The sequence below is a fragment of the Cydia strobilella genome, chromosome 16 (assembly GCF_947568885.1).
Source record: "Cydia strobilella chromosome 16, ilCydStro3.1, whole genome shotgun sequence".
Lineage (NCBI taxonomy): Eukaryota > Metazoa > Arthropoda > Insecta > Lepidoptera > Tortricidae > Cydia > Cydia strobilella.
In genome coordinates, this window is record NC_086056.1 from 6,567,756 (window position 1) to 6,582,388 (window position 14,633).

Genomic DNA, 14,633 nt, shown 5'->3' on the forward strand with positions numbered 1-14,633 from the left:
GATTGGACAGGGTCAGAAATCAATCAGGGGATCGTTTTAAGGTAGCACCTATAGTTGAAAAAGTAAAGGAAAGTCGATGGTATGGCCATATCCTTCGACCTGATGATGACCATTCTGTTAAAAAGGCCCTAAATATACCTAACCAATCCCGAGGAAAGGAAGACCACCCAACACCTGGCGGTCAGACATGCAGAAAGAGATCCGGAAAGAGAACCTGAGAACGCAGACAAGCCAGAATAGAGCACTGGCGCAGACATACAAGGAGACTTGTCCCCAGATAAACTTGGAAGAGGGACAGGCAAATAATAAGAAGAGTATTTTTGTTTCGTTGTAAAAGCTTTAAACGTTTCCTTCCTAATATATAATGATATCATACTTATTTGACATTTGTATTTTTGAAAATAAATGCTTATGATAATTATTTTTCGATCTATTAGGGTCGTTAAATACTCCCGTCATGTACAATACATCTGATAAGTGATATCAAATGAAAATTTTAAAATTTTAATTGAATACACTTGTAAAAATCGTCAAACATGGTTGCAAAAGGAGCGATATTTGAATTTAAAAAATAAACTTTTAACAACATCACTCAGATATAAATAGTGTACCGCCACGATCCAACATAATTTATCAATAAGGACAGTTCTTTTGATACTAAGGGTTGGTTGCACCAAACTGTTTGTCATCGTTATAAAGCGTTCGCTAAATTTTATTGTATGGAAAGTTTCATAGTAAACTGCCGCGGCACGCCGAGTGACGTTGATCAGCATGTCAAGTGCGGATGGTGCAACTGGCAGTAAGTAAACACACGACACACAATTACCCATCAACAGATTTCTAGAGGTCAATTCAAACTTACACTGACATAAAAATGATATCTTCTAAAATGATTACTTATTTTGCTTTGCCGTCGCGTACACATTCCCGTCAAACTGACACGTCTCATCCAGTAAACCCTCTGTAACAAAATCGTGACGGTTAACCTTAATGGCCGACGTAGACGCCCTGTAAATATACTCGTTAGCATTTATTCACATAATGACTTTATTATGACCGGCGTTTAATGGGTTACGGCATTATTGCCGGCCTGTCAAATTATCTAGCCGTTTTGTTTTTTTACAGGTCGTGTTTTGAAAGTGTAATAAGGATTGTTGAGATGATACCGTAATCAACGTTTTTTATGCGTAAGTATCAGATTCGGGCATAATTCACGTCTCATTTGTGGTTACTGGGTCATGGTCATAAATCTTGGGGAAAAGTTAACAAGGCTCAAGTCTGTATAATACGAGTATTAAATATGCTTAGCAAAAAAATTTCAAAATGACGTATTTTTAAAGTATATCTGATGGCGAATGTACACAAGCTTCTATGAAAAATGTTCAGTCGCAGTTTGCTTTACAAATGGTATAGCTAAGATATGATATGCAGCTATGACTGCTAGCTGCCACTTGGGAGTAAAGGTGACATGCCAATTACGACAGCATTGCAGCGCAGGCGCAGCGTTACTACTAACTGCATCAGAGAACACATTTCTTGCAATAGTGCATTCTTCAGCAATGCTGAACATTCGGGAAAAAATATCCTTGATTGTAGCTAACTTACAGGCCAATTTGAACGTGCGTCTGACATTAAAATGATATTTGAATCATACTAGAATCATATCAGTTAGCTGTCATACGCGTGTGACAGGCTAATTCAAACGTATTCCTATATTGTTTTGATATCATCTCGGAAGCTGTCACAACAGCTTACCTCGGTGTTAGGAGAATTGTGACACGAGGAGTTGTTCTGGTTTTCGTTTATTAGAAACTTCGTAGTGATGGTATGCTTTGTTACTGAGATATGTCGGTTAAAGTAAACATTGTCACAACCCTCCTTAGTCTCCCCTAAGTTATTAAATTTACCTCCGACGTTTCAAGGACGGCGTTGTCCCCGTGGTTTCGGAAAAGACTGGCTAAAGTTGATATCAACATCTTCTATCTACGCTGTATAGTCTAGTTTCCGTGTAATGTTTTGCAAAAAATATAAATAATATAAAGATGGCGGCCTTTATGCCTGACGGCATTCTCTACCAGTCAACCGTCGGGCTGAACTGAGACATGTAAAACTTGTGCAGGGAGAAAAGTAAAAAGGTACCTTTTTATTAGAACTATCGTAAACAACCGAAAGACTTGATAAATTACTTATAATAATTAATGTACTTCTACATATTTCGTACATACTCAACAAATAATATACCTACTTATAATGATGGACACTACTCGACTCTTGGTTCAGCAGGTTTTGCAGGGATCTGTCTAGATATGAGCTCTAGCTAACTCGCTCGGGGCTTTCTTATATTGAGAGGGAGCGAATACTAAACTATTGTCCAATGTAAAGTACAGTCTGCAATAAAAGATTGTACTAAGTAATTTTTTTTACTTATTTATTTTTATCGAACAAACTATCGTGAGACATATTCCGAAACATGTTGCCAAAAGCGACTAATAGTTATTTGTGCAACAAGAGAGGAAAGTTGGTTTTTCTTGCGAGTGTTTATTTTGAGTCCCGAGAAAGCGAAAGATTCTATAATTGAATCACGAGCGAAGCGAGTGAATCTAAAGTAGAATCTTGAGCGTAGCGAGGGACTCAAAAACACGAGATGTAAAATAACTTTGCTCTCGTGTTGCACACATAATTTTTCACCTCAGTAGTGAGAACATATTAAAGGTTAAAATGATTTCGAATTACACAGAATAAACAGAAAAAAAATGTAATTTAATATGTAATATAATACCATACCATACGATACGATACGATACGATACGATACGATACGACACGACACGACACGACACGATACGACACGACACGACACGACACGACACGACACGACACGACATGACACGATACGATAGGAAAGTCGCACTTTCCTCACTCCCTGGAGCGAGGAAAGTAGGCTTGTTCGCGCTGCTGAGGTGAAATAGTTATTTGTGCAACAAGAGAGGAAAGTTGGTTTTTCTTGCGAGCGTAGCGAGGGACTCAAAAACACGAGATGTAAAATAACTTTGCTCTCGTGTTGCACACATAATTTTTCACCTCAGTAGTGAGAACATATTAAAGGCTAAAATGTATTTCGAATTACACAGAATAAACAGAAAAAAAAAGTATTATATAATACGATACGGGACGGGACGGGACCGGACCGTACCGGACCGGACCGGACCGAACCGAACCGGATCGGACCGGACCGGACCGGACCGGACCGTACCGTACCGTACCGTACCGTACCGTGCCGTACCGTACCGTACCGTACCATACCATAAAAAAATGTAATAAAAGTATGAAGTTCATGGCCTTCACTAAATTAAAAAGCTACATTGTTTCACTCCCTGGAGTGAGGAAAGTCGCACTTTCCTCACTCCAGGGAGTGACGAAAGTAGACTTGTTCGAGCTGCTGAGGTGAAAAAATAATTGTGAGTAAACCGTACTGATCTAAATATTTTTATTTATTTTAAGTTATTTATTAACATGAATTCCGTGAACTGGATATAATTATATTAACGCTGCCGTTTTACAATCTCACCTTATTGTGCTTGGATGGGTTGCGTTTATTGTATTTTCTGAGAAAAGGCTGCTTTTATACGCGTTCATTAAAGCCTTTCGTTGATGAATTTAATGACTTCATTGGAACTTGGATATGATATGTTTACTTGTTCTTGACGTGTATTTGCTCGACCCGATTTTTTATTTGGACAGTATGAATTTGATATTAAATGAACTTGGCATTATTATATTTGCACGCATTTAACGTAAAAATTACCCGCCTTTCTAATACATTTTGACGGTAGCCAAATAATTCAGCAATTTCACATATACATATATATATATATAATATTAGTGGGGATTTCCCACATTCTAACCATATAAGTAAAGCTCACGAAGTAAAAGAAGCCAATGAAGTAAAATTGCAAATCCTGTTTTCCTGAATACAACTAAATATTAACAAAATTCAATGCATTATTATTACAAACTTATACCTTATACTAATTCGCACTTGAAACATTTGTGTTAGTCTTTGAAATTGTAGAGTATTAAAAGTAGCTTATAGTCGCACAGTCAAAAGCTTCTACTCAAATATAATGTAAACAACGGGGTATTCTGGAGGCTAGAGACGTTAGGGACATTGCACATTGACATTATCGATATTGTTAATGTATATTTGATAATTGAACAACTAAATCGTATGTTTCAGTGTCTAATTAATGTGAAATGGTATATGACTTAAAAATGTATACATAGGAACTCTGGAATAAAGCAATGTAATATCATTGATTTTAGGACTGTTAAAATTGCCTTGATAATTACTAGCCAAAAACTCGCCCTTATTTATAAACACGCTATAAGCCCCAATATCAAAACTAATATTTGCACCAATTGCTGTTAGTTGTCAGTTGCTGTATCAACAAAAAGTGTGGTCGAGTCTAATGAATGCGTATTTTATCTTAAATTCAAACACCCAACGTATTAAATAAATACTAAAAAAGCTATTTTTATAATAAAACTAGCTGTTGCCCGCGACTTCGTACGCGTGGATTTGTATGTTGGTGGTTCTATATTCTACATGAGCATAATATAGAACATTGAAAATGAAAATAAAATAAAATTATGCAGCAAAAGATATCAGTAGGGACAGTAAATCATTTGTTAATATACAACACATGAAATTTATCTTTCACAAACTACGAAGTTTCAAGACCCTAAATGAAAAAAATTGTTCCCGACATAATCCCTCTCGACCCTCTTAGAAGATTTACAAGTCCACTTAAAAAAAAAAAAATTCGCTCCGGAAACTATTAATACAAACTTTTTAAAAACGGTGTAAGTAATCAGTTTTAGTCTATTTTAATATAATGCGCATTTTTACTAAGTTTCAAGTTCCTAGCTTAAAAGAAAATTTGTACCACATATAAACTTACATCCCCTTTTTAACTTTTATGAACGTTGAATTTTTATGAACGTTGACATAACTTTTTTGGAATCTTATACAATGCCTTTCTAAGAAGTTTCAAAGCATTTGTAATAGATTCACTTTCAACCCCTTTTTAACCCTTTTAGGGGATGAATATTTAAAATCGCTTAAATTACTTTTCTTGTATTGTAATAACTTTATACAAAGATTCAAGTCCCGCACTCTAAAAAATATTTGATGTCCATACAAACTTTCAACCTCATTTTTACCATCTTGAATTTTCAATAATGCTGAAATAAGTTTTTTCTCTTTTAATTATATATCTTTCTATGAAGTTTCAAGTACCACGACAAACTTTCAACCCTTTTTTAACCACTTTAGGGGATGAATTTTTAAAAACGCTGAAATCACTTTTCTTGTATTCTAATAACATGCCTTAATGCAAAGATTCAAGTCGCGCACTTAAAAAAATGTTTGACCTCCATACAAACTTTCTACCCCTTTTTCACCACCTTAAGGGATGAATTTTCAAAAACGCTGAAATAAGCTTTCTTGTCTTTTAATGAAATACCTTTTTACGAAGTTTCAAACTCTTAGCTTAAAATATAATTCGGACCCTATACAAACTTTCAACCCCTTTTTAACCCTTTTAAGGAATGAATTTTTAAAAACGCTGAAATTACTTTTCTTGTATTCTAATAATATGCCTATATACAAAGATTCAAGTCCCACACTCACAAAAATATTTGATCTCCATACAAACTTTCAACCCCTTTTTCACCACCTTGGGGGATGAATTTTTAAAAACTCTGAAATGAGTTTTCTTGTTTTTTTATTGTAATTAATAAACATTTATATTATAAAATTTGAACCCCAAGACAAACTTTCATCCCCTTTTTAACTCCGATAGGGGTTGAATTTCCAAAAACGTCAATATTACTTTTATTTTGTAATCGGCTATTATGCCTTTCTAAGAAGTTTCAAAGTATTTGTAGTAGATTCAAATTTTCAACCCTTTTTTAACCAATTTAGGGGATGAATTTTTTAAAACGCTGAAATCACTTTTCTTGTAATATGCCTTCTAATAATATGCCTTTATACGAAGTTTCAAGTCCCGCCACTCAAAAAAATTTATGATCTCTATACAAACTTTCAACCCCTTTTTCACCACCTTAGGGGATGAATTTTGAAAAACCCCTTCTTAGTGGATACTAACGTCATAAAAGCTATCTATTGTGAAAAATTCAGCTCTCTAGGTCCAACGGTTTGGGCTGTGCGTTGATTTATGTGAGTCAGTCAGTTAGTCAGGACTTTTACGTTTATATATATAGAAGATAAGATAATAACAACGTTAAAATATTGACAACAATGTTTCAGGTTACCATGTTACCCTTCGTGACACGTGAAACCCGTAATAGGCAGTATATACGAGTATAAGCACCCTTATATACGTCTCACGTTAAGAGGCAGTTATCACGTCAGCGCAGCACCCTATAAGCCTCGACTATGTTTAACGCAATTTCCTCAGGGAAAGAGGCGTATGCTTAAGTAAATACCCTAGTATGTGGCGGATTAGTACAAAACAACATGGCTCGCAGCGTATGCTCACTGCTATAATTCTAAATGGGATTGTTGTGTTAAAGTATCGGTTAATTGAACAGGATGGGTAAGTGTCACGTTAGTGACAGAAACTATCATACAATTTGCTAAGTTCTTCAATTAAAGCGTGTATATTAAGTTTCTAACTCGTATTGGGGCAGCATGGAACTAATAACCTAATTCCATTTTGTTATTGAGGTCTGTTCCCAGCAGTGGGACCTATAGATTTATATTTCTTTTTAAATATGCTTTTGATCAGTTGCTTGAGTAGAATGGGTAGGTACGCTTAAATAAAACATAGTATGTCCAACTAATTTTGTAAGAGTATCAATACCTGTCGTTGTGTAGACATTTGAGCGTGGATTTTTGCAGCAATTCCAAATTTTACATGTTGCAAATATAATGATGATGACCTAACAACAATAATAAACATATTCCCAATTAAAATTTATTTTCGTACAAAGCGAATCAGCGACGCGTATAACCCAATAACAGTACGATAAATAATAGCACATAAATAATAATTTATACAACCGCTTTCACTGAACTTAAAACGATTTGCCTTCAACGTGGTAGCGATAATTTCGGTGAAATATACGGAATAATCCGAGCGGAACATTGTTGATAGCAACCGTGGGGTGTTGGAGTTTTAATCAGGTCTTCTTTATATTCTGAAAATAACAAACATCCTTAGCTTATGGCTCCGTAGCTAATGGACACTAAACTTGTAACTGCAGAGCTACTTAGGTATTGGAGGGAGGGAGACTAGGAGCTGCCTGGGTTAAAAAGTACTATAAGGAGCATAGATAAAATAATTTTAAATGTATAAAATGTTTATTAAATATACTATAGAAACCCCTAACCGAACAATGCTTGGTCGATAAGTGCGTTGCCATGTGTACCTAAACGCGTCGAAGCTTGAAGTGACAAACACATTTAGTTGATCCACAACTTTGCTCGTGATAAACACGACTCTGGCAAGATTTTGCGACAAACAGGAGTTGTGAAAGCTTGTTTATAAAACAAGCGTTAAAAGTGTGCTTTAGCGTGTACAGCGTGCAACATTGGAATTTTTTTATCCTCTCCTTAAATTAAGCGAGACAAACTGAACTGAAGTGAATTTCGTGTTAGCAATGATGTACATAAATGTGCTGTATATTCGTTGTTTCCGTTAGATGTTTAAATACTAATAACTTTGTTGATTAAACAGTTGTGTTGTTCTAAATATATTTTAGGTATAATGTAAAAATTTAGCAAAATAAAGCCAATTTAATTTTGCATAAATTAACAAATATTACATTTAACGATACGTTTCAACGATTAGGTCTCATTAGAAGTTTTTGAATCTTTTCTAAATGTCAAATAAAACGTACAATGATTTACTATGCGAAACATCAGAAATCATTGGCGAGGCAACGCAGGCCGACGAGGCAGTGTTCGCACTAGGCGAGGCAGAGAAAACTCAGCTGCATCCCCATCTGTCCGAGCTCAGAGTGAGGTATACGGTACTCGTGCGCCATTTGGATAACGTGTACGACCAGTTGTTGCAACCTCAGAAGAGGTTCATAGTGAAGAGGCTACTCGAGGCGTGTTTGGGAAGGCTGATTGAAATCAAACATGATTTAGTGGAGTTGCATTTGTCCGATTATACGTTTGATGCAGATGAGGTGAGATTAAAAATAAACCCTTGTGTCGTAAACGTGTCGTGAGCCTAAAAAGTGAATTGTGAAATGTGGGAACATATAATTATTAATAATTACATAATTAAGATATAAATCATATGAAATACTGCACGGACGTGCAAGTTAATTTTAAAATGAGGTTATTTTCATAGTATTGTACTTGTCAACACTCGAAATCCCTTGGTCATAATATTCAGTTATACCATCAGGGCGTCAACTAGCTGGCGTACGGAGCCGGCGCACGCAAGCGGGTGCCATTGTACGTAAATTCCGTCGCACGCGTCCGCGCCTGTTAGCGTTGCTTAATTGCTCATACTATATTTTTTGTCACCCCCTCACCCGCTCACGTACCCGCTCCGTGCAACCGCTAGCTGGCTAGCGGACACCCTCAGTACGGCACCAATATGCGAGTACGAGATGCATAGAAAGTAAATTACGTTTTCGATGGCGTTTATGTCAGTGCCAAACTGATGGTAGCCGTATAGGTGTCAATTCCCTAAATGTAAACTTCCTAAGTGTCATTTTTTGCGGCATTTACAGGTTTTGCAAAGACTCCAAGTAACCCCAAGTGAAGCAGAGCCATGTATCCCTCAATACTTCATAAGAGAAAGAGAGGAAGAGGTGGAAAGTCGACATCAGTTTATCATAGATACTTTGAGGAAATTGGGCTATGAGCCTCCGAAGCCTCAAGCGTTGGTACTGACGGAACAGCAGGCGGTGATCGTTATTCAGAGCCATGAGAGAGCTAGGCAGGGACGATTGAGGTATGATCCGAATTATTATGATTTCCTGGTTTCTATTTTACAATCATAAAGCCGTGATTACCTTTAAAACTGCAAAAGCATTAAAGTTTAAAAATATTTTTAGTTTATTTCGTTAAATTATCGAAACTATAACTATATATGTGTTGAATAAATTTTTACAACCAATTACCTATTGGCATTAAAGTGAGATGTAGGTACTACCTATGAAAAAAAAAACAGTAAAAAAGCTTATTTTGTTTGCAAATCGAATGACTATTTATTTAACAAACATGTATTTTCAGAGGACAGTTCATGAAAGAGATCCGTTTATTGAAAGAGAAAGGAAGAGACCAGAAAGGTGAAATGTCTCCATCAGCTGCCACAGCTATACAGCGCGTGTGGAGAGGTTTCATAGCAAGAAGAACAACGAAGAAGAGGAAACAAGAAGAAATGCTTCTTATTGGCATGGAATTACCGCCTTATACAGAATCTGTAGCAATAAAGAAGTCTGAAGAAGTAAGATTTATTCAAAACCATTATTGTGCACTCGCTGCCACTAACTTATCACTGATTTTTGATCCGTAACTCTTTAACTTCTTGTTTTGTGCCTCATTAGTTTTCATGTATAAAGTAAACGATTATATATGCTTATAACCACAGACGGCAACTAGCGGAAAGAAAAAGATAATCTACTCAAATAATGATTAAGTAAACTGTTTTTTTAGATAAAAGAATACCGACGGAACCTGCAAAAAAAACGAGAAAAGGAATATCATAATGCTCTAGTGACAATCGAAGAACAGCTAAGAAAACAACATGGCGTAAGACTTAATGAGCAAATAGGGGCCGAGTTAAGGAGGTATATTTCGGAGTATTTTGAGAGGACTGGAAGATTTCCAGATCTTCCGTCAGAAGAAAGTGGTGGAAGTCGAGCCATGTTTAGTAGACAAGGTTGTTAAGAAAAATTAAGCAAATTACTGGATCTTATAAGACTTACCTAATAATATGTAGTTCTAAATAAGCCATTACATTTTCAGGCACGAGTCCTGATAGTACGATCAGTAAATCTTCACCGGTATCATCTAAGGAATCGAAAAAAAGTAAAGAAAGTAAAGACAAGAAAAATGGAAAGGCTGAAGACAACAAGAATAAAGATGAGGAAGCAGATTTACAAATGTTCAAGTGCAGTACCTCGAACTTTTTACAAGACATCATTAGTGCCAATGAAGAGTTAGTACCTAATTGTAACGTAAATATCTAAACAAAGTATGATAGATAATATAGTTTTATGATTACCATAACCATTTTTCAGATTTGAAGATATATGGAAATTTAAAGAGGATGCTGACAATCCGCATGAAAGATATTACAAGGACATGATAGAAAGAGAAAAGATGGGTAAAATTGAACAAGAAATAAGAAACATAGTAGATGAAATGATGCGTAATGAACTCGAGCAGTTACAAGCTGCGTTTGACAGAGATAGAGCTCACAAAGGTAAAAAGGCGAAGAAACCTCAAAAGAAGGTTAGTTTATTTAAATTGTTACATAAATCACTAAGTAATAGTAAATTTTATGACTGAAATAAAATTAAAAATTTGTTTTAGGTCCGACGTGGAGGAAAGAAGAGCAAAAAGAAAAAGGAAAAAGATTTAACACCAGACAGAACCACAGAATCATTGTTTGAAGAACTAGTATCAAATGGCATTATCCGTCCGTATCCAGTTTGTAAAATAGATGACTATATTGGCGAAAAATCCTTCGTTGGAGCCGAATGGAGGAACGAAGGCCGAGAGCCTATGCCTTGTCTGGGGGATATAAGGCAGTTAATAAAAGAGTATTGTATTCTGCCTCTTGGTTCAGAGCACGTTCGAACTCATGCACCGTTAGTGCGATCGGTTTTATTGTCTGGTAAGAATATTTTCCATAAGAGTGATTAGATGATTGCTAAAATTTATAGGAATTCACGCAAGGAAAGACTTGATTTGAGTAGGTTAAAGACAACACCGTAATTCACAATTAATTTCCAAAATGTGATAATTTTAGGTCCAGCAGGCAGCGGAAAGAAGATGTTAGTCCATTCAATCTGTAGTGAAGTGGGAGGGGTCCTATTTGACTTGTCCCCAGCTAATATAGTTGGCAAGTATCCTGGCAAATCAGGGCTTATAATGTTGATACATTTAGTCGTTAAAGTATCGCGGCTACTTCAGCCATCTGTGATTTGGATGGATGACGCTGAAAAGCCATTTGTTAAGAAGATACCGAAGACGGACAAAACTGATCCCAAGCGGCTAAAGAAGGATTTGGCTAAAATAATAAAAGGTACGTATACGTGCTAAAAATAATGTGTTTTTATTGTATCAAGCGTATTTTATTTTATTTTGCATGTTTCTATGTAAAAAAAAGGCTAACCAGAAATATATGATCATGCGTCATGTTGAGGAATTTCATTGGAACTAATTTCTTACACTGGCAATAATTTTAATGATAGGTTGTCACTGTTGTCAGTGTCATTGTGGCGGTTTACTTGAATAATGCTTAAGTGTTGAATATTAAATAATAAATGACAAAAATGCCCAAAACTATACATAGCCAGGAGCGGAACATTGTTAATAATGTAAATAATAAACTGCTGGAAAAGAACAGTTCGGGAAATTAAACTATTTCGCTACGAAATGTTACCAAATAAACATCAGAGCTGACAGGTAAACAAATAAAAATGTCATTATAGTCTGGTTATTACGACTTAGTTATTGTAGTGTTATGTTATATAAGCGAGGAAACACAGTAACAAAAATGAGTGAGTGAAAAAAAATTACTATGGGCTTTGGAGACGATCAATCTGTTTAATTGACAATGTAGCAGAACCTATGTAAGGTTACGGAATATATACCTAGTAACATGACCATCAATACCATCATCATCATCATTGTGGCCTTTTAGTGATCCAATCTTGGATGTAGGCCTCTTTCCAGAATGGAGTAACATGATAGATGAAATATTTTTTCAACTATAGAGCTGAGCTGAGCTGGTGGTGTGGCTAATAGTAGTCACACCATCTGGTATGTTACGACTAAATTAAATACATATGCGTAAATTTATATAAATTTCTAGGTAAATCGGAGGCATCGATTACGCGGATTACAAGAGAAGGTTGTACCTCCTGAGGTTTTATGCAAACCAAAAATAAATTAAAAGACTTGAATTTTATACGGCAAAAAAAAATTACCGACTATAAAAACAAGTGAAGACACCAAATAAATGGGTCCTGATTTTGATTACGGTGAATAAAAGTAGTTGTAAGTCAAACGAGTTGCCAATCCACATTGTTCAGACTATACTGAACTGTTGCCATATAAATGAGAATAATAGCGCCCTCTTGACAATGATCATATAAATATTCCTGGTCAGGGTTTAAATGCCTCATGTAAGATTTGTTAGTTGGGTTAATTTCCATCGTCTGATTTTTTTAGTTAGATTGTGTAAACATCTTTTATTAGCTAATTGATGAGTATTTTACGCATCGTATTCATGTTTGTATTGCTGTTTTTAACCCAAATAAAGGCGGTATAATCAAACAATTTTGACGTTTCATACGGTTTCAATTGAGTGGCACTTAATGTTATTTCTTAATTTCTAGGAATTTGCCCAGAAGATCGCGTCTTATTCGTCGGCACCTCGCGTTGTCCCTGGGAGGCAGAACAGAAGCTCCTCTTCCAGTGCTATTCGAAGGTCATCCAAATCCCTAGGGCTGACTATGGCAGTATATCCCTCATGTGGAGAACGCAGCTTCACAGAGCTGGGGCCTTGTCACCTAGACTGGATCTCTCTAGTTTGGCTAGAGTATCGGATTCGTACACTATTGGTAAATTCATATTTTTACTTATTTTGGGGCTTAATATGATATATTCTTTTTTTAATAGATGTACAGAATAATTTAAATCTCTAAACTTTTCATGTAATTATATTGTACAACTGTAAATAAGATTTAATACGTGTACCTAATTGTACCTGCATGTTTTATGTTTATTATTTTTTTGTTTTCAAATTCACCTGATTTTTTTTCTTTACGGTCGTTTATCTTTCTAATCTGCAACAGAATTTCTACTTTAATATAATTAATGTTATTTCAAGGGACACTGCTGTCAGCTTTAGACGCATTATTGACCACAAAGAGAAGGTTACAACTGCGCGTGCGCGCTTTAACCGCTCATGAAATCGCCGTACAGTTGAGCACACGGGAACCTGTGTATGCTGAACAAGTAAGTTTCTTACATTTATTTCATGCCTATACTGTAAATCAACGACATGATAAAATATCATGTCATTTACCATAAATTTTTGCTTACAAAAAATGTGTTTTAACTATGTCAAAAATACCTATTTAAAATAAATGTAAAGGTAAATTATTTAACCCGATACTATTTTAGAATAGTTTTATTATTTATTGCTATATTATCTATGTTTTGTTTTTAGGGTTCCGTACCCAAAGGGTTAAAACGGGACCCTATTACTAAGACTCCGCTTTCCGTCTGTCTGTCTGTCACCAGGCTGTATCTCATGTCAACTGTCTAGCTATCACGGTTCATGAGATTCTCATGAAACGTGATAGCTAGACAGTTGAAATTTTCACAGATGATGTATTTCTGTTGCCGCTATAACAACAAATACTAAAAAGTACGGAACCCTCGGTGCGCGAGTCCGACTCGCACTTGGCCGGTTTTTTATTTATTAGAAGCTAATACCCAATATTAAAATTGGTTAAACATTCTTCAAATAAAAGGGACAAACTTCTTCTACACAATATAATATATCACAATAATTCCGAAAAAATCATGCATGTCCCTGATCTTATTAGAATCAGACCAAGCTAACGTTGCATAAAATTTGCAACTACAACGTTTGGCAATGTCATCATTACTTAATGTCATTTTTTTTTCTGCAACAAGCTTCGACAAGTCATTGAAAATATGTCTTATTTATAGTTACACTCCTTCACTTTATTTATTCAAGTCGGCGCTAAGTTAGCTTAGATGGACTCTACGTTGTTTTTTTTATTAACAGGATGCCTCGGCAGAAGCTTGGTGGTCTAAAACCCCTCTAGAAAGGAGACGACAAAAGGCTTTGCAAAGAATTGAGGAGCTTGAACGTGAAGCCGAGGAAAAAGCAAAAGCTGTGTAAAATAAACTACAAATTTTAAGTTAACTACTAGTTTTATACTTCTAAACTTAAATCTTAAATAGTTTATATTGTATCTAATATTTCCCTTATTATTATTATTTTAAAGTAGGTACCTTTACAATTAAGGTTACCTTAATTGTAACGGAGAATAAAGTGTGTATTTTTGACGTATATTACTAATAATTCAACAATTCAGATAACTTAATACTTTTTATTCAAATTGGCATATGTAACGTATATTACGCATAACTTTTAAATCGCATAAGATTATTCCGTTCCGCATAACTGAGTACCTACGCATAATCTTAATGCGCATAACGTAAATTTTCATAACGATGACTTGGGATAAGTGTAATAAGCATAACGTTACTTTGCATAGTAATGGTATAAGTATAAAAGGCAATTTAATAAAATAGCATAATGAGTGCCTAATGAAACATTTGCTTCGGAAATGAAGTGTCTATTTGCTTTAGCG

General features: G+C 35.4%; 1 protein-coding gene across 1 annotated transcript; it reads left to right on the forward strand.

Moving 5' to 3' along the window:
* Nucleotides 1-7,879: 7,879 nt before the first annotated feature.
* LOC134748185 (dynein regulatory complex protein 11) lies at nt 7,880-14,173 on the forward strand. Its single transcript, XM_063682897.1, has 11 exons — nt 7,880-8,219; nt 8,775-8,998; nt 9,280-9,493; nt 9,703-9,928; nt 10,015-10,207; nt 10,290-10,503; nt 10,585-10,888; nt 11,024-11,299; nt 12,618-12,842; nt 13,112-13,239; nt 14,042-14,173. Exons 1-11 carry the CDS (start codon nt 7,908-7,910, stop codon nt 14,156-14,158), a joined length of 2,433 nt encoding a protein of 810 aa, XP_063538967.1. The 5' UTR covers nt 7,880-7,907; the 3' UTR covers nt 14,159-14,173.
* The last annotated feature ends 460 nt before the right edge of the window (nt 14,174-14,633 follow it).

Excerpts from the sequence above, each read along its gene's own strand:
- LOC134748185 (XM_063682897.1), top strand. The coding sequence starts at position 7,908 with ATGTCAAATAAAACGTACAATGATTTACTATGCGAAACATCAGAAATC. Across the intron at positions 10,208-10,289 it reads ATCATTAGTGCCAATGAAGA|ATTTGAAGATATATGGAAAT; the intron begins GTTAGTACCTAA and ends ACCATTTTTCAG. Across the intron at positions 10,504-10,584 it reads CGAAGAAACCTCAAAAGAAG|GTCCGACGTGGAGGAAAGAA; the intron begins GTTAGTTTATTT and ends AATTTGTTTTAG.